This window comes from Setaria viridis, chromosome 1 (genome assembly GCF_005286985.2).
Source record: "Setaria viridis chromosome 1, Setaria_viridis_v4.0, whole genome shotgun sequence".
Lineage (NCBI taxonomy): Eukaryota > Viridiplantae > Streptophyta > Magnoliopsida > Poales > Poaceae > Setaria > Setaria viridis.
Genome location: NC_048263.2, coordinates 21,376,267 through 21,402,339, shown reverse-complemented (window position 1 = coordinate 21,402,339; position 26,073 = coordinate 21,376,267). Strand labels below are relative to the sequence as shown.

Here is a 26,073-nt window from a genome sequence, read left to right as displayed (position 1 = left end):
AGAAAAATCACATAGAATCCCCGTGGGATTTGCCTTCACCTTTAAAATGACCTATCATCGGTTTCATGGGCATTTTAGATAATTTATCACACAGGATAGGATTGGCAAACACCCAATTTATCCCAACAGCATATTCTTCGGATAGCATGCTTGTCAGACAATCCTACTTACCACATAAGCAAATTTCAGATAAGCGGAATCAAACAGAACCTATATCGTTACTCGTAAGCATAAAATACAAGAAGGTTGGGCAAAAAGTCCAAAGGAAAGGACCTCTATTTCATGAGCTCCGATATCTCCGCCGCCCATGCCTCCGAAATGCAGTGGTGTTTTACACATCACCCCCCCTGTTGTTAAATTAATCAGATTCCGTCAGCACTGCAGTACTCCACCCCTGAATTCGTGCAATTAACCCCCTGTTCTTCCCCGCCTAATCTCCTTTAAGCCCCGCAAAGGCAAAACCGAAAGGCGTTTGAAAAGGCCAGAGGTTACTCACTTCTCTCGCCCTCCTCTTCTTCCTTTCCGTTCGCTGCACACCACACCACCACCGTGCGTGACGACACCGAGCCGCCGCCGTAGCAGCCTCCCGCTGGGGGCGCCCGCCGCCTAGCTTCTGACCGGTCGACGCGAATTCGTCCGCTGAGGTTCACCGCCCTGCTTGAACGACGAGTAGCGGAGGCCGGAGGGAGATGTCGGCCCCCCTCGATCGGCTTGCCAGGCCATGTGAGTTGTGCCCTTGGCTTGTAGGTTTTTCTGTGATCGAAAGGGAAGTTCTTTTGTTTCGAATTCGGTCCAAGAGTTTCAGATGTTTGGTTTTGTGGAACCGAGTTCGACGTTTTCTTCAATTAAAAAAATATCCATCTTCATTTGGGGAGGTGCGATTATTTGGCGCTAGATGGATTTTTTTTGTGTGGAAATTAGAGCTTCTGGTGCTAGTTACCAATTTACCATTGAAATTTGTTCCTTCGTCATCCAATTTTTATAGCAGTATGTGGCATGTACTGCTTGAGCACTTGGGAGCACGAGCACCACCAAAATTCCGGAACCAACGATTTGTGCTAGCACCTGAAACATTCTGTCATATCCTTGGTTCCACTGTCCGATTTGCACTAAAATTAACACCCACATGGTTGCAATAAATCGTTGAATCTCGTGGCTGCGAAGTTCAGCAGAAGATTAGGATTCAGGTTGTTGCTGTTGCTTTCAACAACCTTGGAATTCTAGCCTTTCTTTACAGGCGAAATTTAAGATTCTCTTGATCGTGACCCACTCTATCTCAGAGTTCTACCGAAACTTCCTTGCCATTCTAATAATTATCCCTTATCATGTCGTTTTCCTGGGTCGTGCGCTTCTGCGCCAAGCAAAGCTATACGGATCCCGACAATTTATTGCTCTGCACCGTGCGACAAACTGGCGCACTGAAGCAAAGTCAGCACAGCAGTAGGCAGGGCCAAGTACTGTATTGGAGTTCCATCAGAGGGAAAAAAAAAATTGATACGGCAGAGAGAGTACTTATTACAGCTCGTAACGCGAACGGCAGGTTCTTGTATCTGTCATCTGTGTTCAGTAGAACAAATGGGGTTACCGTGTGGGCTTCAAGAAGTTTGTTCTCGTGTTGCCTGGCCAATACTTGGTGCGTTTGACGATGGCGGAGAAAAATTAGGGTAGCTAATTGGAACTAATCCACTCAACCTGGTTGGCCATAAATTATGTGTGGTTGATTACTCTCAGTTCCCTTCTTTCTCTTCGTCAGCGAAGATTTCAAGTCTGGTCTCGCCTGAGGCCTGTTGCGTGAATTCCACTATCTGTTTTTCAGTTGGGCAGGTAGGTATATGTTTTTCAAGGCCTTTATATGATACCACACTTTTTCAGTTAGATTCAGACATGCAAACCCCGAACGGTTTGATTATAATGATTGAAGTCGATTGGTGTTTGGTAGCTCCACATGCTTTGCTGGCATTATTTCAGACATGCATCCTTCTGGATGTAGAACTGGACTTCAATTATGGCTTGAGCATAGTGTGCTTATGTTAGATCCTATCGGTAGCCTGTCCATCTGCATTTTTGGTGTGAATATGTAGGCCCCTACATCTCACGACTGACAATGAACTCATACCCTCACTTGTTATCTGTGGTACAGTAGTCCAGTCTGCAGTGCCCATCAAATCATGAGGACAAAGGCCATCGAACAAACCAAATGTTGAGAATCTATTGGCCTACTGTGAGATACGTAGCCCGTAGTGGTCAAGACTCAAGACATCCCCTCCCATGGTTTTCTCCGCATTCTTCATGGTTTATCCTAATTATTTTGCCAATTGCCATGCTTTGTTGAGTAGTATCTTGCTGGAATGCTTTCTTGTCTGGTAGGAGTAGGATTTGTTATACTGTTTAAACTTTAAAACAAATAGGCTTTAGTTTGAATCTTGCATATGTCTTTCTGATCTGGTTGGATGGTATTCTATTTTTCAAGCTGCATATTGATGTATAAGTACTGTTTTGATTGGAGGCAGGCAGGGGTATACTCTACTTTAGAATTTTTCCTTGATAGCCCTACAAAATTTATGTCTTCTTCCTTCTTGCAAGAGATGGAAATAAAGGTGTTTGAAGTATAATCCTAGAGTTATGCACTATGCTGCTGATATTTCGAACTTCATGCAAAAAACATTTATAATTAGTGGTAAATGCCTTGTATTTATTACAAATGAATTAATTCATTGCATTATCAGGTTTTGAGGGTCCATCTAGCCATGATGAACGTAAAGAACGGAAATCGGATGTGGGAAACTCTGAGGAAGATAGAAGAACAAGAATTGGATCTCTGAAAAAAAAGGCCATAAATGCATCTAACAAATTTAGGCACTCTTTGAAGAAAAAGAATAGGCGAAAAAGCGACATTCGAGGAAATTCTATATCTATTGAAGATGTGAGAGACTTTGAGGAGCTACAAACAGTTGACGCATTTCGCCAATCACTCATATTAGATGAGATGCTACCTGCAAAGCATGATGACTACCATATGTTGCTACGGTAATTTATTGGGCTACTTATCCACTTGATCCTTTGCTTGTGTTTTTGTCATATCATTGCTGAACATGTGAAACTGAAATATATTACTTATATCTTATCCTTATAACAGCTTCATTTGAATAGAAGTGTTGAAAATATTTTATATGACTCGAAGGCTAGTATGGCACCAAATTTCCTGCTTAAAACATAAGTGTCTGAATAACACTACTATATCTTCAGTAACCTTTACTGAACTAGATGCGTACTTGCATCCCTAATTATTTACATACACTTATTTTTTTCCCTCACATTGACACGATCACATGCTTAGTTGTGGAGCTCTTTCTTTCTATGTTTCAATAGATTTTTGAAGGCAAGGAAGTTTGACATTGAGAAAGCAAAACACATGTGGGGAGACATGCTTCAATGGAGGAGCGAGTTCGGTGCTGATACTATAATTGAGGTATGATTTTTGAAATTTGTTTGCAACAGTACTCTGTCAGGTTTTGTTGATATCATCACTTGGGACCTCTTACATTTGTATGAACAATCCAATTGTTCCAGAAGCTTATGCTTTTAAGCTAACAAAATAAGAGTTAAAATTATGCTCAACTGCTTTAGACTTCTCTAAGAGGCACGTTTATTTTCTGTGTTCTCTCTGTGCATCTACATTATTTTGATGTTTTGTAGTATTTAGTTAATAATTTCTTTTTCCTGACAATTAATTTACGTTTGACCAGGACTTTGAGTATACAGAATTAGATGAAGTTCTGCAGTACTACCCTCATGGCTATCATGGTGTTGACAAAGAAGGAAGGCCTGTATACATTGAAAGGCTTGGAAAAGTTGACCCAAACAAACTCATGCATGTAACTACTATGGACCGTTATGTCAAGTACCATGTGAAGGAATTTGAAAAGAGTTTCTTAATCAAGTTCCCAGCTTGTTCAATTGCTGCAAAGAGGCACATTGATTCAAGTACAACAATTCTAGATGTTCAAGCCGTGGTATGTTTCCTATGCAAAAACTCTTAAACAAATATTAATTGATGTTATGACTTTTGAGTTCTGATCTTGTATCTTTCTCTGCAGAGTCTAAAAAATTTCAGCAAGACAGCACGGGATTTGATGACCAGACTGCAAAATATCGACAATGATAACTACCCAGAGGTATCACCTTCGTGAGAGGACCTCATTCTGTGTTACCTGGCTAAGCAACATTAACTAATTGTTTTTCCAGACATTGTATAGAATGTTCATCGTCAATGCCGGTCCAGGATTTAGGATTCTCTGGAGCACTGTTAAGTCTTTCCTTGACCCAAAGACAACTTCAAAGATACAAGTGAGATTTTGTCAATTTTCATATTTATTGATAAATTCTGTCTTTGCCAACTACTAGTTGTTTACCATAAATCCATTATGTTTATCAGGTCCTTGGAGCTAAGTTTCAGACCAAGTTACTTGAAATAATTAATGCAAAGTAAGCACTAATGTGTTTAATTTAATATCTCCATGAGGGGCGTCCTTTTTTATTTTGTTTTTTGTTGATTTTCTTTCTTTCTTTTTTAATTTGGCAAATCTGCAGTCAACTGCCAGAGTTTCTTGGTGGCTCTTGTACCTGTTCAGAGCTTGGAGGATGCCTTAAAGGTGAAAAGGGGCCCTGGACAGACCCAAACATATTGAAGGTCTGTGCCGGTTACATCTATTCATGCCTGCTAGTTGGCCAGTGTTTCTCATATCTTTTGCTGTTGGATTCCAGATGGTCATCAGTGGCAAAGCTCGCTGTAAGAGGCAAATAGTAGCAGTTTCCAATGATGATGAGAAAATAATTGCCTACGGGAAACTAAAATACTCTGCTGTAAGATTGCACTCTGAAGATTTTTTTTTCTATTTCATATGTAAATTCTGAAGTGCTGAATGAATCTAAATTTGTAAGCAGAAAAGGGGCAGTGACACATCTACTGCTGAATCTGGTTCTGAAGCTGATGACATTACATCTCCTAAGGCAATAAGAACTTATGGTAAAAATCCTATGCTGACACCAGTTCGCGAAGAAGTAAGTTTAGTGTTTAAATTTGAGAACAATTTTCTATGTACTTCTACAATTGATGAGTGAACAATTAGAGTAAATGCTAGTATTTCTTTTTGAGAGCAAAGTAAAGAGTTACTATCTTTTTAAGAAACAAGAGTCTGCCTTGCTCCTCTTTTTTCGCAATAACAATTTATGCATATTTACCTTTAACGGGCTTAAAACTCATGTGAAATGTGAGCAAGTTAGAAAAATTATACAGGTTAGCCCTATCTAGCAATTCCTGACATAATTTCAGTATTTTACTTCAAAGGGTATTTGGGTCTGCTACCACTGATGAAACTTACATTAGATTTTATACTTGATTAATGCTCGAAGTAGTGCTGCAGTGTAACAATGCGAAATGCTGCCAATTAGTCCCATCCTGGATTGGGATATTCGAAGTAGTGAAAGAAGCAAGAATACATGTAAAATACAACAGTCCTATACTCCTGTCTCAATATTTCTTGGATATTCACACTATTCATCCAGCGTGAAAAGAAAAGGAACACCAAATTCTTTGTTAGTATTTTCTTCATCAACAAGAAATCAAGTGCTACCGATGTATTATGTTTTACTTTCTTCCTATGCAGCAGGCAAAACTGATGAAGGCTGCAAACGTTTCTGCTGGTTATTCTGAGTACGATGTATGTGTACCAATGATTGACAAAGTTGTCGATGGTAATTGGAAGAGAGAAACCTCTACTGATTTTCATACATTTTTGTACTGTCATATTGTTCTCCCTTAGTTTACATACATTTTTCTGTTGAAACTAGTGTGATTTTGATCTCTACTGACTTCTGCTTCATTTTGTAAAATTCAGGGACATACTTCTCTGACAACACAAAATGCTCTGAAAGTCGTCATGCTCGAGTAATTGCATGGCTTGTGGCATTTGTTATGATGGTGACCACACTTTTCCGTGCATTCTTTAGTCGCATTCCGAAAAACACACTGGACAAAAGTTCGGAAGTGGATGACAACCTTTCGGCTTATTCACTGGACTACTCAACAACTAAAGAAGAATTCCGCCCACCTTCACCAGCTCCTGAATTCACCGAGGCAGACATTCTTTCATCTGTCCTGAAGAGACTCGCAGAGCTCGAAGAGAAAATCGATGTTCTCCAGTCAAAACCCTCGGAAATGCCTTCTGAGAAAGAGGAGCTGCTTAATGCTGCTGTCCGTCGTGTGGACGCATTAGAGGCTGAACTAATTGTGACTAAGAAGGTAAATACACCTATTGACTTCAGTGATTTATCCATGCAATTGAGAGAATCTGGGTAGGTGTGCTCAGTTCTAGGATGGGAACTTTTGCTTCCTCATGTATGTTTGACCTTTGTTGTTTCTAGGCCTTGTATGATGCTCTTATGAAGCAGGAGGAATTGCTTGCATATATTGACAGACAAGAGTTTGCCAGGTTTGAGGTGAGACCAGGATTTGTTTCTTGCATTTCAAGTCACACAGATCCAGATGCCACTTCAAAGTTGCAACTAACCTGTTTTATGAATTAACTGTGGCAGAAGAAGAAGAAATTTTTTTGCTTCTGAAGAGAAATGCCGTGCAGGTTACCTGCCCACCGCTTAATAGTATGTATTTTGGTGTGGTAGAGCTTGTAAGTAATTTTCCTTGCAATCCATGGTTGCAGCCCCGGCTTGAAAGATTCCATTATCTCTGTACATGGCTTTTCAAGCGCGTCTCTGCAGCCTGTTTCTGTACCCTTCTCAAGATCCATATCCATATAGAAACAGTCGTCTTATGCATCATTCGGTGGATTCTAGCAGCCGCTCCCCTTGTGCTTTGGAGAAGCTTCATCCAATGCCTCCAATTAGGAGAAGGGTTATTTTACTTCTAACAAGTAAATACGCATGTACGTTGCTACATGCGAAACCAATTATCACAATGTAATACTAAACATAATTTTATAAAATGTGATATATTATATACTACTAGATTTTTAACCTGAAATAGAAAATTCAGTTATATACCTCTAAACGCTGGTCATGGAGACTCCAAATCATTATGGTCCTTATAACCTAAGCCTTGTTTAGTTGTCCAACTTTGAGGTGCCAAAATTACTGTAGCAACACTGTAGCGTTTCGTTTGTATTTGTGAATTATTGTCTAAATATTGACTAATTAGGCTCAAAAGATTCGTCTCGCAAAGTACAACAAAACTGTACAATTAGTTTTTAATTTCGTCTACATTTAGTACTCCATGCATGTACCGCAAGTTTGATATGATGGGGAATTTTCTTTTTGCATAGTGCCAAAGTTGGTATTTGGAGGTGAACTAAACAAGGCCCTAGTAGTTGGCGGTCGCCGCTAGCCCATGCCAGCGCCAGCTGGAGTCTGGATACATGTTGAAAGAAAGTTCAGTATGTCTCCAGACTCCTGATGGTGGGCAGCTGTTCCACTGGAGATATGGTAGCGAACTTTTCTCAGGAAGATGGTTAAGGACCTCAGAAGATAGGGGACACACTTAAAAAACAGAATCCATGAGTAGACTCACCTCACAATCACAATCCAAATTGCTATGTGTGCAGAGCAGCATACGCTGATACGCATGATTCAAAGGTACAAATCGGTTTTTGTCCAATGCTTGGATTGATCTTGGGCGTGTTTCCTCGTGCATGTACGAAGCTAGACCGGAGGGGAGGACTTTGGTTGGGTCGGCTATCGGCCATATATCTATAGGCCCACAGAGAGGTTTGGACAGTCCTACAATGCAGGGCTGTATATCAAGACGTATCAGATATGGAGATTACGGTGCAGGATGGCGTGGTCTATGTAGAGGACAAGGATTAGTCGAGGATTAAGAAACTACTTGTAGCAATTAGAGTAGGACTCTCTGGTTGAATCTGACTAGTATTCTTGTACATCAACCGACCTGTAACCCTACCCCCGGCAATATAAGGAGAGGCAGGGACCCCCTCCAAACAATCAACAATCAATACAATCCAACCAACACACAGGATGTAAGGTATTTCGTGACATAAGTGGTCCGAGTCTAAATTGTGTGTTCGAGTTTACCTTCGAGTTCCAGATCTTTGACGAGACACACGTATAAAACACTACCTCGGGTACCCCCTCAGTGATAGTTGGCGTGCCAGGTAGGGACTCTCGCCAAGGATCCACCGGTGAACTCAATGGTTTCAGTCTTCGGCTCTTGGGTCTGCGTCGCGGACGGCGCTGGAAACTTCCACCGCCACATCGCGCCAGCCCCGGAGGAGAAACACTACGACATCAACCTTCATCACCAAGCTCTAGAGGATTTCATTGAAAAATTCAACGAAATTTTCGACCTCTTTCGAGGTCCACGGGACGAGCCCGAGTACAACTCAACTTCTCCCACTAGTCGGACTAGTTCTCACGAGCTGACACTCGAGCCATCATGTGAATCGGTCTACAATACAACTTGGTTCCCGTTCGGACTCTAAAACGCGGGAGCTGTCTACCAAGCTTCCCTGTCCAGGTCCCAATCCAACTCAGATTCGATCGAGGAGCTCGACTACTACTCGGATCTGAATGAGGAGATTCCTTTATCAGGTCCACAACAGGGCTTGGTAATCACATCTACTCCACAAGGCAGATTCGTCTACTGGCCCGGCATGAAACCATCTGCCCTTGCCAATGATGATGAGTCACATTTTGTCGCGTACCTCGAACAGGAAGGGACACATTTGTCTCCTATTTACGAAGAAGACGGACCCACAGAGATCATCACGACAAGATCGAGTAGTTTCTCCACAGAGCGAGAACTACTCGCCATTGTCGCTCCTCAAGGGGGCGATGATGGAGCAGAACAACCAGAAAGAAATCCACGATGTGAGCGCCATTCGAAGGACATGTCGGCAGATGAACTCTCCGCTAATGTGCAAGGAGAAGAGACAGAAAGTCAAAGGAATCGTCGATGTACAAGAAACGCAGCACGAGCAGAGCGTCGTCGCTGCCTCACATCCGAGTTACCCATCATGAACTTGGATCACGCGTTTGAAGTAGTTCAAACGCGTCATCACCACACTCCTCTCGCCACCATCGCCTCCATTGACCTGCTCACTCGTACAATGGCACAAGATAAGTACATAGGCAACTGGCTCTACTATCGGAGCATGCGTACGAACAACTCGATCGACAAAATCCGATCAGCTCGGTCCGACGCACCTCTTCCCAACAAGGCAGCGGTGGCAGGCATCCAAGTCGCAACGAAGCTGCTAGACATAGTCAAAATGAGGTTCCCAGAATTGACAACCCCAAAGCAAAGCTAGCATAGGGAAGAAGGTAGTCGGACGGGAGCCTCGGGAGGCCGTGGCCACCGCGGGCCTCGTCAAGAGCCTGAGCAACCTCATGACCTTTGTCATTAGCTCAACTAGAATCGCGACGCTCACATCATCATCGAAGGGCGCAACCGTGAACACGATCAAGAAGTCGACTACTCGGGAGAAGACACCGATAGGTTCCTGCCTTTTCAAGACAAGTACACAAGACGGTACTACTCGACAAGTTTAAACTTCTGGGTATTAACAAATACGACGGCAAGGAGGACCCAGTCCAATGGCTGAGGTGTTACTCGCTGGCGGTCCAAGCGGTAGGAGGAAACGATGACATCAAGGTCATCTACTTCCCCATCTGCATGGAGGTAGGACTACTCACTTGGCTCGAGTCTCTATAAATGAACTCCATCGACACATGAAGTTAGCTGAAGGCGGCGTTCATAAATAACTTTGCTGGGGCAATGCAACATCCTGGCAATAGGATCAACTTGTCGCAAGTCAAACAGCAATAAAGTGAGACTCTACATGGTTATCTACGCCGTTTCTTTGATAAGAAGGCTACCGTCGTGGATATCACGGAGAAGGACGCCATAGAGTGCTTCCAGAATGGTCTCTATGAACACCGAATGTTCCAGGACTTTGGCAGATGGCGCTCCGAGGATATCAAGTCTCTCAAGACCAAGATACAAGCCAGGGCAGATGAAGAAGACAAGGAGATTGAGCGGTTTGAATCTAGTTGTAACAGAGGCAAGAACAACAACAATCAGAGCAACGGCCAAACTAACAGCAAGAATCACAATGATCGTCCCAACGACAACGAGGCAACTACTCGGGTGGTCAAAACCGCAAGAGGAAGCAAGACAATACTGTCGCGGCGATGTCCTAGTCCTCGAAGAAAAGCGGTGGAAATCAGGAGAGGACTCCATTCAAGGAGCTCCTTAAGAAGCAGTGCCCATGACACCCACACTCCAAACACTCTGCGATGGATTGTATAAGCCTTCGTAGAGTCATGAAAAATCTGCTGCAATCTTCTGAAGCTAAAGACAAGGGCAAGGCCAAAGAAGACAGAGACGAGGATGACCATGGGAAATTCCAGAATTCATCCAACACCGTCAACGTCATATTCGGCGGCACTCCAGGTATTACTACCAAGCGGTCCCAGAAACTAGCCCTCCGGGAGATCACGTCCATTGAACCAGCAATGCCTACATTCCTCAAGTGGTCCGAGGTACCAATTACCTTTTCAAGAAAGGATCAGTGGACTAGTTTCTCCGACCCAGGACGCTACCCTCTTATCCTAGACCCGGTAGTCATAGGCTCTCAACTCACAAAGGTACTCATCGATAGCGGTTGTGGCCTCAATGTGCTCTTCGCCAAGACTCTGAGGAAGATAGGCCTCAACGTTTTCGATATGCTCACCCTAACGAACTCTCCGTTCTATGGGATCATCTTGGGTAACGCGGTTGTATCCCTTGGTCAGGTGGTTTTCCTAGTTACTTTCGGGACCAAGGATCATTACCGAACTGAGTACATCTGATTTGAGGTGGCTGACTTGAAACTTCGTATCATGCCATCCTTGGAAGACCAGCACTAGCCAAGTTCATGGCCATCCCACATTACATATACCTAATACTCAAGATGCCGGGACCTAAGGGAGTACTCTCCCTGCGCGGAGACTTGAAGAGATCATATGACTACGACACAGAAGCCATGAAGCTAGCGGTGACTACTCAGGTGCCAAACTCCATGATGCAAATCTTCGCTGCCCCCAAGAAATTATAACTGACAGAACTAAAAATTCCTAGAGAAGAAGTCAGGGGCAACCAAGGTCAAGCCGGTAGGAGAGGCTGATATCAAAGCTATCGACCTTGAGATCGGCGATAGCTCCAAGACAACCCTGATTGGCTCAGGGCCGGATCCCAAATAGGAAGACACGCTCATCAGTTTCCTTCGGGCCAACCAAGACATTTTCGTATGGAAGCCATCTGATATGCCGGGAGTGCCTAGGGAGTTGATCAAGCACACTGAATGTGGATCCCAAAGCTACGCCCAAGCAACAACGACTACGCTAGTTCGCCCAAGACAGAAGAGAAGCCATCAGAAAAGAGTTGGCCAACTACTCGCGGCTGGCTTCATAAAAGAAGTCTATCATCCAGAGTGGCTGGCCAACCCTGTCTTGGTGCGAAAGAAGAACAACAACAAGTGGAGGATGTGTGTAGACTACACGGATCTCCAAAGGATACCTTCGGGCTCCATAGGACTGATCAAGTCACCGACTTAATGGCTGGGTGCGCTCTACTCTGTTTCCTTGACTATTACTCAGGGTATCACCAAATAGCACTCAAGTAAGAAGACCAAATCAAGACTGTGTTCATCACCCCGTACGGAGCTTTCTGTTACACCACAATGTCCTTCGGGTTGAAGAACGCAAGCACCACATACCAACAAGCCATCCAAGAGTGCTTCAAAGACCAAATACACCGCAACATAGAGGCATACATGGATGACGTGGTCATAAAGACCAGAAATCACAAAGACTTCATTGCGGATCTCGAAGAAACCTTCGCAAGCCTGCGAGCATACTAGTGGAAACTGAACCCAACAAAGTGTGTGTTCAATGTACCCTCCGGAAAACTACTCGAGTTCATCATCAGTCATTGAGGGATCGAGGCTAATCCCAAAAAGGTCGCCACCATCACCAACTTGCACGCTCAATTGTGCATCAAGGATGTCCATAAGCTGACTAGATGTATGGCGGCCCTCAACAGATTCATCTCAAGACTTGGAGAAAGGGGACTACCCTTCTTCAAACTACTCAAGCAGCAACAAAATTCCAGTGGACCGAGGAGGCGCAACAAGCCCTTCAACAGTTGAAGAATTTCTTATCGAATCCACCGGTCCTCACGACGCCTACTCCCAGTGAAAACTTGTTGCTCTACATCTCCGCGACTACTAATGTCGTCAGCACGGCGATCATGGTCAAAAGGCCAGAACCAGGCCATGTATATAAAGTACAAAGGCCCGTCTACTTCATCAGTGAGGTGCTATCATACTCCAGAACTAGGTACCCGCCAGTAGTAGAAGTTGCTATATGCAATACTACCCACCTCACGGAAGCTACAACACTACTTCCAGGAACACAACATCTCCATCATCACAGACTTCCCCTTAGGAGACATACTTCACAACAGAGATGCAACATGATGGATCTCCAAGTGGGTAGTAGAACTCAGAGCCTTGTCCCTGGAATTCAAACCAAGGACTGCCATCAAGTCGCAACCACTAGTCGATTTCATGGTAGAATGGCGGGAAAATCAAGTACCTGCACCAGCAGAATGCCCAGAACATTGGGTCATGTACTTCGACGGATCACTCAAGCTTGAGGGCGTCGACGTCTTATCCAAGCTCGGATCAACTCATCCTCAAGTTCTAGCTAGGGTCTTCGTCCACGAACTACACAAGCCATCCATAGTGGAGCCGGCACCTTCAAAAATCACCGATCGATGCAATAATGAGCCATACCAGGAGGTTAGGATGATCGACGTAGACTGGCGAGTACCCTTCATCGACTACATTAAGGAGCACAAGTTGCCTCCCGACAAGACAGAAGCAGAGCAAGTCTCTTGGTGCGGCAAGAACTATGTTTTAGTTAGGGACAAACTCTATAGATGAGGCACGTCATCAAGAGTACTAATGAAGTGCGTCTCACGCGAAGATGGCAAGGACATACTGGAGGAGATTCACAAAGGCATCTGCGGCAACCACGCATCTTCAAGAATGATCATGGACCTGTTCCTCTTGCTTCCCCAACCGCAGCACGCCCGCGGTGCGTGAGCACCCACCGGCCACATGACCACGCACTACCATGCCCGTGAGCTTCCGGAGGCTTCCATCGTGGGGGAAAGGACCGTGTTGCCCCTGCGCCGCACCCCGGAACCCCAGTACGGCGCCGTCCGATAGGCGCCACGCCGCCTCGAGCTCGCCCGTCGAGGATCGACGGTGCTTGTCAATGGTGCCCTGCCGCGCAAACCCTAGCCAGCCTTGGGCTATAAATAGAGAGCCCCGGGCACCTCCCTCGCCATCCCAAGCCTTCGCCCCCCCCCCCCCCACCGACACCACCAGTGAGAAGAGGGAGGAGCTGAGGGAAAGGGGAAGAAGTGGGGGAGGAAGAAAAAGAGGAGAAGAGGAGGGGTAGGAGAAGAAGAAGGAGGAGGAGGAGATGAAGAGAAGGGAGTAGGAGGAGGAGGTCGCCTAGGAGCCGAAGCTGCCACCGCCCGAGCACCGCTGCCCGTGAAGCTGGAGCCGCACGAGCCACCGCCGCCCATTCTCTGCCCCCGTGAGCTCGCCTTCCTTCCCTCTCTCTTGCTTCCCTACCCATAGCCGTAGTCGTAGAGCTTAGGCCACCACCGCTTAGCTCGCCATTGGCTGCCGGGGGCCATGCGCTACCGCGCCGTGCCGCGGCTGGGGGCAGCCTCGGGACCGCGCGCCCATGCGCACGCACTCGTGCCCGCCTGCACCACGTGCCTACTGGTGCAAGGCTGGGGGCTGAGTGCCGGCCGCGCACCGCGCTTGCTTGCGGCCGTGCACTCACCGGCCGCTGGCGCCGTTCGCCGCCGTGCTCTAGCCGCACACCGCACACGACATGACACCATGTCGCGACGCCGTGGGCGCGGTCACCGCGCGCCATCGGCCGCCTTTGCACGCACACGCCACTCAGCACCACCGCTGTGGCCCACGTGGCTGCCACGTAGGTGCCATGTGGTGCTAACATGGCAAGACGGGCCCACCTATGGGGCTCACTAACAAGCTAACCCGTGGGGGCCCACTGTTGATCGTTGACCAGTCAACGCTGCCGTCAGGGAGACACGTGGCACGCCCTTGTGCTACCATGTGGACCAATCACAAGCTGACACGTGCCACCCCTTTTAATAAATATTTTCTGAAATTATTAAATAATTAAATAAATCCTTTAATCTTTAAAAATTCTTAACTAATTCATTTTAACTCCGAAAAATATGACACCAGTTGCATTAAATTTTTAAAATCGAGCCGTGCTGTTTGTAGCTAGTTTGGTGTTATTTGGATCTTCTAAATTTGGATTTCTTGGAGTTTTTGCCTAGATGTAATGCCGTTTAATTTACGTTTCATCGTATCTTGTTCTGTTTAGACCCGAGCTATGACCAGGAAGACCTTCAGGACCCCGACTATGCCGAGGAGGATCCAATCAACTACGGAAAAGGTGTCATGTCCTTCCAATCATATAGATCCTATGCATGCTTAGTTGCTAGCACTTTAATTAAGTTGCTTGATGATGATGGATTGCATAGCCAATATTTTTAGCCATGTCTTGATAATTGTTTATCCTGTTTTCCTTATTTACCTACTTTTGTCAACTATCTACAGACCCCTAGCTAGTCTACCGCTCATATATCCTTATACATACTTTTGAGTTATGGATGGGCATTTGCCATGGATTTGGTGTTGGGATTCCTTCAACACTCTCGCGTGTGTTTTGGGTGAGTGTGACTCCTTAATGTGTTCTTGGCAGGAGCGAGCCATGGTTGGTACTGAGGAGTGCCTTGCTGGGAGAGAGCTTTTTAGACTCTCTCTATACCCCGCACCTGTGTTGGGTACCTTGTTTGTTACTGAGGAGCAGGTGGCGTACTTGTCCGTTGCAGGTGCTTCGGCACATACTTGTTGGTAGAGTGCTTGCTCTCAACCGCTTAAGGACCGAGTCAATTTGCCACCAGTCACAGCAGCTATTTTCGTACTTACCACTCACTTACGTTATGGGCAGGGTTCGGTTCGAGACTAGTAGTGGATAGTGCTATGCCTGTAGGCAGATTGGAGGATCGTGTAAGGAGTTTGAGGTGTTGGCCTGCTCTGACCAAACTGCACCCTAATGTGGGTAGGTTTCACAGCTTTGAGGTCCTCACTGGTGACGGCGTACCCTACAGCTAAGGATGGTTCCAAACTTGAGGAAACAGGAGAGAGCTATCCACTTACTAGGGCTCCGGCTGTTAGGTGGGGTTTGGACGGATCGCTCCCGTTCAGGCTCCATCCGTGTGGGTACATTTGTCCAGTGATTTGTGTCGACTTCCTTGTTTGAGGTGTTAACCTCGGAGATGATGTTGCTTTGCTGCTTCCTTGATTACTGCTACTGCATAAACCCCTACAACCATATATAGGTTTTACTCATGCATATAGTATAATTCCCCCATTTTCTTGGCTTGCTGCTTTTGGGAGTTGACATGGCCTACCCGCTTCTCGGGTAGATGGTGGCTTTTTAGGGTCGGAGCCTGACGACGACTTCGACAATGACGGTTGGGAAGACTAGGAACCATTCTTCGTTCGAGTCACCTCTGGAGATGGAGTTTGCCATAGCTTATGTTTCCACTGCGTAGATGTTTACCTTTCTTGATTCAATCCAGATGGACTTGTACCAGCATGTGCTGCTGAGATGTACTCGTTACTCATGTTATCTATGATATTTGTACTCTGTTACTCTTTCTATTTCTATGTTAGTATGGATTTGTACTATCTGAGACAAGAATTCGCATGTGATAGCCATCCTGGCACTGTCACCGAGGTGCATAGGCTTGAATTTTTAGAAATGAAAATTTGGGTCCGTTTCAGCTAGTATCAGAGCCATACTTGACCATAGGACGATCCATAGCAATGGACGTTAGTTTAGGAAGCCTCAATTACCCTTGAACTGAGTATATACCCCTTGAATGCTATACAAATCCTTGAATGATTACTATTATTACCTTGTCTTCTCTGACTTATACAACTTTCTAACAACCCTTAACTACGTGTTACAGATGACAACCGAGGGATGGCGCACGTTTTCTGGAGATAGAGTGCACTACAGAGGCTTTTGCACTCTCCTCAACGCGTGCTTGGAGAGAGCTAGAGTTTGCACTTAGGGCATGCTCTACGAGGGCCGCATGAGGGGCAATGTGGACTCCGTACCCACCGAGGTGAAGCTGACAGTGCCCGCAGACCCCAAGGTGCTCAAGTTAGAGGAGGTTGTGGTGTTTGCATTTGAGCTTTCAGCATTAGAGGCTCACCGACTGCCACCAGGAGAGCCGTGCGAGAGGTGCATGTGCAACTTCATGACATATTGGCACAGACTCCCTACCGCTGCCTGCCCAGGGCGTGTTGCGGACCCGGGGAAGTTGAGACCTCAGCCCGTGAGTACTATGAGGATGCCTACACAGAGCCCGACGAGAAGTTCAGAGTGGCCTCCCACTGCATTCATGATTAGGACTTGGCGCTAAATGGTACGACAGAGAGATGGAGATCCTTCGCAAGGGTTGGGACAATAGCATCTGGACCAACTCCATGCTTCAGGGATAGATAGTGGGACTCAAGCGAAGCTTGACTTCACTAACCAGGACAAACTTTCTCTTGCAGCACGAGATCGACGCTGCATCGGACCCTTACGACGAGAAGGACTCGTTGAGGATTACTACTCTGGAGCCGAGGATTGTTCGTATGAAGGAGGCACTGAGGAGGATTGCTACTCTGGAGGTGAGGATTGTTCGTATGGAGGAGGCACTGAGGTCCAGGGACAAGATAATAGATGAGAAGAATGCGTTGCTCAAGGAGAAGGTGGAGCTGGTTGCCACCTTTGACGCCGCATTGGTCACTAAGAACGGAGTCATTGAGCAGCTTCACCACCGCTAGCACATAAACTACTACAACCTAGTCCACCTTGGTTCACACTGCTACAACAACAGAGACTTGGCAGAGACACTTCAGCTCACGTGGGAGCATTCTAACCGCAAGAGGGTGATGGAGTTGGAGGAGTTGAGTGCGTGGATTTCGGTCGAGTACAGGAGGGAGCCACATGTGGAGAGCTTTGCGCTACCACCTATCAGATTGTGCTCCCAGGTGCTGCACCCACCAGCTAGGGTTGCTACGGAGGAGATGACCCGAGCGCTGTCTACACTCTCACAACTGTATGAAGGAGACCTTCTGGAGCTGCCAGTGTACTTGGACAACGAGTCAGGTCCGTTGAGAGGCCCTGCTCCTGAGTACCACCCTGGAAATGGAGACGTGAACAATGACGACTTCCCGTGCTCTGACTGAGTGGACTGCTTCTGATCTAGTGCTAGGTTTGAGTTAGGCTGACCATGATGTTTAGCATTAGAGACTACCACCCATGTAGTAGTATGATGATCCTCGTGTAATCTTGAAGATTTTTGTTGTAGACCTCGAGATGCACCCCTTTTGTATGGTGCCTTTGCATGAGTGATATGGAGTTTCATGGATTTTATGGTTCTTATGCTTCTTATTGTCTGTGTGAAATTATTTGTGTGCTTTATCTTTATATTTCTCTTAATAATTTAATTAACCCCCTATCTAATTTCTTGAGAGTAACCACTGATTATGATCTCATTTGGAACAGATGTCGGATTTGAGGAGGTCAGGACGGTTGCTGCACCGTTTCGAAGAGGCAGCTAACGAGGAAGGGCCTAACCCCGGTAGAGGTTGTGGTCACAGTGGAGGTCATGCTCCCCGAGGTGAACTTCGTGGAGGTCACCGCGGAGGACATGGTGGTTGTGTCCCAGAGATGGAGGTACAGGGAGACGTAGCTGACACTGAAGGAGAGGTTCACCAGGAGGGTCAGGAGGAGCAGGAGCAGAACATGAATGCTGGAGGTGCAGAGGACCAACAGGCACCGCCGCCACCTAACCTTGCAGAGGTGATGGCAGTTCAGACGCAGCTGATGCAGACCATGGCTGATGCTTTGCTCCAGTACAACCAGTAGGGAGGACAGCGTAGGAACCCAACAATTGAGTCTTTTCAAAGGAAAGTTAAAGGATTCACCAAGCTTCGTCCACCCACTTTCGAGAACTCTGACAACCCACTGGACACAGATGACTGGCTAAGGGAGATCGAGAAGAATCTGGACCTGACTGATTGTACAAAGGAGGAGTGTGTGGCGCTGGCCACCCACCAGCTTATCAGGACATCACGTGCTTGGTGGGACAGCTTCTGTGACTCTCATGCAGATCCAGCGCACATCACGTGGGATGAGTTCAATGCAGCATTTTGCAACCACCATATCCCAGAAGCAGTCATGGATTGGAAGGCAGATGTCGGCTAGGCAGCCCCAGGCCCACCAGAAGACTTGTATGGACCCACTCAAGGGAACATAACCGGAACCTACTCGGACATGAAGACGGCTCTACAGGGCACGTAGGCTTCATGGACTCCCGTAAGACTAATTGGGTCAAAAGGAAACTACTCTACCGAGTTAGAGTAGGACTCTGTAAACGTACTCGACTAGGACTCATGCACAATCCACCCTGTAACCCTGCTCCCCTGACTATATAAGGGCAGGCAGGGACCCACTCCAGAGAACGAAGAACAAGATCAATACAATCTACACACAGGACCTAGGGTATTACGCGATCTAGTGGCCCGAACCTATCTAAATCGTGTTCCTTGCGTCACCATCAACTCCTTGATTCTCAACGACACCCACCGCACAAAAGACCACCTTAGGTCCTCCCTAGGTGGGTTGCCAGTCTAAAACACCGATAGCTGGCACGCCAGGTAGGGGAGGTTGCCGAGTTTCTCCGCGTGAGATCGATGGCAACAGTCGTCATCAAGCCTGCGTTTGCCATTGAGGCGGGCGCAACCTTCATCTTCGGCTCCTAACTTTGCATTGTTGATGGCACTGGATCCTTTCAACTGCATCATCGGAAACTAGGAAAGGAAGCATCTCGATGGAAACTTTCTTCATGAAGAAGCAGAGAATTTCGTCAAGAAAATCCAAAATTTCAATGTCAATGTCATCGAGTTCGACTACGGCTCAGACTTGACCTCGATTCGGACTAGCCCACATAGGCTCACATCCAAGTCATCTCGGAAATTAACTTCAACTCGAAGTCAATTCCTACATGGACTCCGCAACGCAGCCGCGGTCCACCAAGAATTCCTTACTCGAGTCCAATCCGGACTAGAGACAGCTAAGGACTACGACTACGATTCAGACTCCTTCCAAGAGATCACTTTGTCAGGCCCAGCTCAAGGCTTGGTAATTACTTCAACTCCGCAAGGCAGATTCGTTTATCGACCTAGGATGAAGCCATCGTTCCTTGCCCAAGATTACGAGTCGCGCCTTGTCGCTCACATAGACAACATCCTATATCAAGAGGGTATGCCGCTTACTTCAACCTGCGAAGAAGGAAGCACTATGGAGAAGCTACTACCCGGACAGAGAAATCTTTGTCATCATGTCACCAAACAACGATGCAGGTGCCAGCCACCAAAAAACTCCTCGACGGGTTGGACAACTCGACAACGTCTCACAAGATGAATCGTCAACTAACGCCCCGCAAGATGAAACCTCTGAACAGAGAAATCAAAGAAAGGCATGCAATGCTGCCCAAGCAGATTGTCGCCAACTACTAGCTACGAACATTCCCATCGTGAACCTCGAAAGAGCATTCGATGCAGTGTAAGCTCGAGAACACAACACTCCACTCGCAGCAATTGCCTCGATCAATCTCATATCAACTCTCATACCTCATGACAGAGATAACGAGTTAACAGCACAACTCGCAGAAAGGGGCAACGAGTTAATAGCACAACTCGCAAAACAAGCTTACAAATTACTCGACAAGGAATCGCCAATCCTATTTATCCCTTGCAACTCGGCCCACCAGGATGGTAGCAGAGCTGTTGCAGTCCACGGTGGCAATCGCAAGGATCCAAGAAACAGTAACGAAGTAGTCAAATAGCCGAGACAACACAGCCGAAGGCAAAGTAGAGATGAATGCGAGGCCCAAGGCAAAACAGGGACGCAGGAGAGGTTAGCTGCACCAATTCAGTAAAAAGCCCTCGCCACTGCAGTGCTGATCGTGAAGCCTCAATCTTCAGCGACCTAAGAGAGGTAATCAATAACAACCGTCACCACGAACATGAACGTGAAGCCAATGACTATGACCAATTCCCCGCTTTCACCACACGGTTAATGAAGACTAAACTACCCGAGAAGTTCAAGCCGACGGGGATCACCAAGTATGATGGCAACCAAGATCCAGTCCAATGGCTACGATGCTACTCACTAGCAGTTCAAACAACTGAGGGTAATGATGACACAAAGGTCATTTACTTCCCCATATGCATGGAACCCGCGCTGTTAATATGGCTCAAGTCACTCAAGCCCAAGTCAATCGATTCTTGGGAAGACTTGACGAAGGCTTTCACTAATAATTACGCGGGCTCCATGTCCCGCCCAGGAAACAAAATTGACCTAAGCCAAGTCAAACAGAAAGAAAGCGAGACACTTCGCGACTACCTATGCCATTTCTTTGAAAAGAAGGCTACAATAGTCAACATTTCAGAAGCAGACGTCATCGAGTGCTTTAAAAATGGCCTCTATGATCGTCAAACATACCAAGACTTCGGCAGACATCGTCCAACCACCATCAAAGATCTCAAAATCATGGTACAACAATGAACAGATGAAGAAGACAAAGAGCGTGAGAGATTCGGCTCTCATCACAACCACGGTCGTGACAACAATAACAACAATCATGAACAAGACAGAAACCGCAACAATGATACTTGAAACAACTACTCGGGTAATCAGAACTGCAAGCGCAAACCCGACAACACTGTCGCGACTATGTCCAATTCAAGCAAGAAAGGGTCACACAAACGCAATGATGGGCCCTCCTTCACTGAGTTACTCAAGAAGCAATGCCCATGGCATCCAAACAACAAACACTCGGCCATTAATTACTACAACATGCGATGAGTAATGCAAGAATTACCCGCACCACCCCCTCCCGAAGACATTGGTCAGAAGAAGGACAAGGGTAAAGGCAAGGTCAACGAAGCTAACAAAGGTGAAGGTGAGTTCCAAACTGCCTCTAAGACGGTCAACGTCATTTTTGGTGGAATTCCAGGTACCGCGTCCAAATGGTCCAATAAGCTAGTACTTAGAGAGATTATGGCTATCGAGCCAGTAGCTCCTACACCGCTCAAATGGTCTGAGGTGCTCATAACTTTAAGCACAAAGCACCAATGGACAAGTTTCTTAGAACCAGGCCGATTCCCTCTTGTACTTGATCCCGTCATCATAGGCTCAAGACTTACCAAAGTACTCATTGATGGCGGAAGTGGACTCAACATCATTTTTGCCAAAACACTAAGGAAAATGTGCCTCGACATCACAGACATGCTTACTCCAACGGACTCACCATTTTACGGAATTGTCCCAGGAAATGCTGTCATACCTTGAGGACAAGTTGTCCTACCAGTCACTTTCAGCACCAAGGAACATTACCAAACCTAGTACATCAGTTTGAGGTTGCCGACTTTGAAACTTCTTACCACGCCATACTCGGAAGACCAGCCTTGGCCAAATTCATGGCTATACCACACTACGTCTACCTGGTACTCAAGATGCCAGGATCTAAGGGTGAGTTGACACTACGTGGAGACTTGAGGCGATCGTACGAGTGCGACACGGGAGCTGTTAAAATCGCAGCGACTTCTCAAGCACCCAATCCCATGCAACAAGTCTTCACAGCATCAAAGAAACTCAACCCTATAGAACTCGAGATCCCAGAAAACAAGTCGGGATCGACTAAAGTGAAACCAGCAAGCGAGAAGGACTTCAAAGCCATCGAAAGGTCTGAACCAGGCCACGTCTACAAAGTCAAGAGACCCATCTACTTTGTCAGTGAAGTACTCTCGGACTCCAAAACTCGGTACCCACCGGTGCAGAAGCTACTCTACGCAATCTTGTTCACTTCACGAAACCTGAGACACTACTTTCAAGAACACAGCATATCCGTCATCACCGACTTCCCGCTCTGTGAAATCCTTCGTCTCGTAATATCACTCGGTATCAAAAGACTACTATTAAATGGTGACTTGCTAGTCATCATTAACCAAGTCAATGATGAGTGGGATCGCAACAAGGAAAATATGGACGCCTACTGCAAGGAAGTTCGCAAGTTAGAAAACAAGTTCTCAGGCCTGGGGTTTCACCATGTCATCCGCGACAACAACGTAGATGCTGATGTGTTATAAAAAATGGGCTCAACCCGTGCAGAAGTTCCAGCATGCGTTTTTGTACACGAGCTTCGCAAGCCTTCCATACCAGAACAAGCCACTCCAACAACTACTGACACAAAACCACCAGAACCCAACCTAGAGATCATGATGATCGAAGTTGACTGGAGATCACCGTTCATCGACTACATCAAAGAACAAGAGCTACCCTCCGAAAAAGACCAAGCTGAACAAGTCTCGCGGCGAGGCAAGAGCTACGTTCTAGTTGGAGACAAGCTCTATAGAAGGAGCGCATCTTCAGAAATACTCATGAAATGTGTCACCCGAGAAGAAGGTTAAAAAATCTTGGAAGAAATACACAAAGGAATATGTGGTAATCATGCCTCTTCATAAACAATTGTAGGCAAAGCTTTTAGAGCAGGCTTCTACTGGCCCATGGCACTGGCCGACGCAAAATAGCTAGTTCGTAGATGCCAAGGCTGCCAATTCTTCACCAAGCAACAACATGTCCCCGCCTACAAGCTCATCACAATACCTCTAACATGGCCCTTCGCATGCTGGGGGCTTGAGATGATTGGTCCACTCCCAACTGCACCAGGAGGGTTCAATCGAGTACTCGTAGCCGTTGACAAGTTCACCCAATGGATCAAAGTCAAACCCATCACTTGCCCCAAGGCCGACCGAGTCCTCAACTTCTTGGACGAGATCATACATCGCTACGGCTTCCCCAACAGGATCATCACTAATTTGGGATCCAACTTCAACAATCATGACTTCTGGGAATACTGCAAGGATAGAGGAATTGACATACGATACGTCTCCATCACTCACCCAAGGGCCAACGACCAAGTCGAGGGTGCCAACGGCATGTTACTCAAAGCTCTCAAGAAAAGGCTGCATGACATTGGCAACACGAAAGGAGGCAAATGGCTCAAAGAACTACCTAATGTTCTTTGGGAACTACGCACTCAACCATGCAAGCCTACCAGGTACTCTCCCTACATCCTCGTATATGGGTCAAAGGCCATCCTCCCTGCAGACGTCATGTGGCAATCTCCCGCAGTTGACCAGTATGATGAAGGAGTACCAGAGGAAACAAGGCGCCTAGACCTGGACAGTCTGGAAGAAACAAGATGTGCAGCACTGGTTCAGTCAGCCAGATATCTCGATGGGCTACGACGCTATCACGATCATAATGTCAAGGAACATTCCTTCAACTTGGGTGACATGGTCCTCAAACGTATTCAAGACACATCAAGGCTGCACAAACTCAACTCGCCATGGGAAGGTCCCTACATCATATCCAAGGCCACAGGGCCTGGATCGTACCGACTACAGGAACTCTCAGGCGAAGAAGTACCAAACTCTTGGAATATAGAGTATCTGTGTCGCTACTACCTATAGCAGACTATAGGACATGTACTCGGGTCTTCACCCACATTTTATCAAACAACAAAGTTCTTTGGCAAACACTATCTTTGCCTCCGCTTGGCTATTTACACCCACCCGAGCTCTTCAGCTCCGCGAGTCCCAACGCTCCGCTCTCGACTTGATGGAATCAAGTCGATTCGAGTTATCACAACTCGTCGGCTATTCACAACCACTCGAGCTCTTCAGCTCTGCGAGCCCCAGCGCTCCGCTCTCAACTTGATTCCATCAAGTCTCTTCGAGTTATCACAACTCGTCAGCTATTCACAGCCACTCGAGCTCTTCAGCTCTGCGAGCCCCAGCACTCCATCTTCGACTTATTTTCATAGTCTCTTCGAGTTATCACAACTCGTTGGTTATTCACAGCCACTCAAGCTTTTCAGCTCTACCAGTCTCAACGCTCTCTTGCCGACTTGTCTCTACAAGACTAAGCGGTTTCACAAAGCCATTTTCACTTACTGGGCTACAACCCTTATGATAACAAGCCACGACTGCGATACTAGTTGTTCTTCAAAGGCACAAGACTGCCACAACCATCAGTCAAGGAGTACTCAAACTCACTTCATTTCATACTTGCACTTTTTGCATTAACGAAATTCTGCACGATTACAATCGACTACCCAATGAAGTCAGGGTATAAAAAATACAATACAATTGCACAACAACGACTACAAGCAACTACCTACTGGCAGTTAGAACAAAAGTCCCAAACTTTTACTATATCACAACGATACACGAGCCTAGCGACTGCTCGACTACCAAGGTGCAAGCAGTGTCAAAAGGCAGGACATGCACACGAGGAAGCTGCGTAATAGGCAGCTATACCCTAGTTCCTCCCCCTGATAACCAGAACACCAGGTACTCCTTCACCGCCGCTCCCTCGACGGCGACAGGATGAATACCTGACACAGGATCAGGAAGAAAAGCACCATGAAGACAAAGTGCACTCCCCGAAGCTACTCCCTGGACAGCTTCAGGCGCAAGTCCTTACCGTATGCCACACCTCCACCTCTAATCAGGGAGCCGGATAAAGACCGCGGAGCTCATCATTCTTCACTCGCGAGTTCCAGCATGAACTGAGCTGGATCACGAGTTACAAGATGAGGCACGTGACAAACCCTCCTACGAGGATTCTTCTAGCATCACGGCTATCCCTACGAGCGTAAGAGTCTATGGAGGGAAGGTGGCTCTAATCTACGAGGAATCTTCTAGCACCGGGACACTCATTGGAAGCTCTCTACTATCAAACAACAACAACCTAAAGCAAGCCATCACTACACTAAAGGGCATGATCCTGATTGAGTACCCAGGGGCTCATTTATAGCCGAAGGCCTGCAACTGCCAACTACTCGCAGTTACTGCTTGCTCGTGATGAATAGCCTGAGACACTGACAAGGGTCAGATAGATGACTTAACTCCATGCATGTGACCACACTGAGCACAACGAACAAAAGTGAATAGTGTACTCGTGCACCCTCTCAAGTACAAGGCAATAATAGCTATAGTACCCTCATCAGCAACTCCAATAATTGAAGACCACACTGGATACTATGACTACTCGGTTACTTGGATTTGTTTTCCCAACTACGAAAGATCATCGATCATAATCAGAATTTAAATTTCCTGACAGAACAAGATTTACAAGACAATTGTTCGAGTACAGCCACAAGTGTTCGGCAAAAAATACAACACGAGTTTAAATGACTAGTGTTCCTCCAAGGATATGAACTTGGTCATTCTTGCCGCAATAGGCTCAGCCTCCTCAAGATACTATGCATAGGCATCCTCTGTGCAGTTCCGGGCAATACCATCTCCAGCCACCAACAAGTTTGCCCTCAGGTCATATGGCTTGACAACTACAAGGACTTGCTTCCAGACATTCTTGCATAGTCTAGCAACTCTACCCGGGGCACCTCTTAGTCTCTCGACTAGCGAGCGAGGCTCAGCATCATCTTCAGGTGGAGCAATAGCGTTGACTACGTCCTGAGCAGCACTAGTCAACTCTTAAAGATCACCCTCCAGCTTCTCCATAGTTCTAGCATGGCCTCTACAAGACACCATAGCCAATGCCAGCATCAATCCCATCCGATGTTTCCTCTCCTTCTCGTGCTTGTAAGCTGCCCAAGTTTCAGCTAGTGATGCCCTAAGGTGGACAGCCTCATCGGCTACCTGGTCTCCAGTCAATCAGTTGGCTACTTGCAACAGCCTCCTTGCCTTCGAGCTTTGTGTCAAACAACACACAAATTAGAATCTA

General features: G+C 46.5%; 1 protein-coding gene and 1 long non-coding RNA gene across 5 annotated transcripts; both read left to right on the top strand.

Annotated features, from left to right (window-relative positions):
• Nucleotides 1–460: 460 nt before the first annotated feature.
• LOC117860183 (phosphatidylinositol/phosphatidylcholine transfer protein SFH8) lies at nt 461–6,837 on the top strand. 4 transcript variants are annotated; one of them, XM_034743447.2, is made up of 15 exons: nt 461–723; nt 2,727–3,027; nt 3,370–3,469; nt 3,747–4,013; nt 4,098–4,175; nt 4,246–4,347; nt 4,436–4,485; nt 4,591–4,690; nt 4,765–4,863; nt 4,945–5,061; nt 5,667–5,754; nt 5,898–6,301; nt 6,424–6,498; nt 6,595–6,638; nt 6,720–6,837. In XM_034743447.2, exons 1-14 carry the CDS (start codon nt 690–692, stop codon nt 6,619–6,621), a joined length of 1,842 nt encoding a protein of 613 aa, XP_034599338.1. In that variant the 5' UTR covers nt 461–689; the 3' UTR covers nt 6,622–6,638; nt 6,720–6,837. The 4 variants fall into 4 exon arrangements, with proteins under 4 accessions (XP_034599338.1, XP_034599354.1, XP_034599348.1 ...); XM_034743463.2 differs by adding an exon at nt 2,141–2,271 and having other exon boundaries at nt 6,595–6,837; XM_034743457.2 differs by having other exon boundaries at nt 5,670–5,754; nt 6,595–6,837.
• Nucleotides 6,838–13,893: 7,056 nt separating this feature from the next.
• LOC140222411 (uncharacterized) lies at nt 13,894–15,857 on the top strand. The gene is made up of 2 exons (XR_011897937.1): nt 13,894–14,583; nt 15,620–15,857. It is a non-coding gene; the product is annotated as an uncharacterized lncRNA (long non-coding RNA).
• Nucleotides 15,858–26,073: the final 10,216 nt, after the last annotated feature.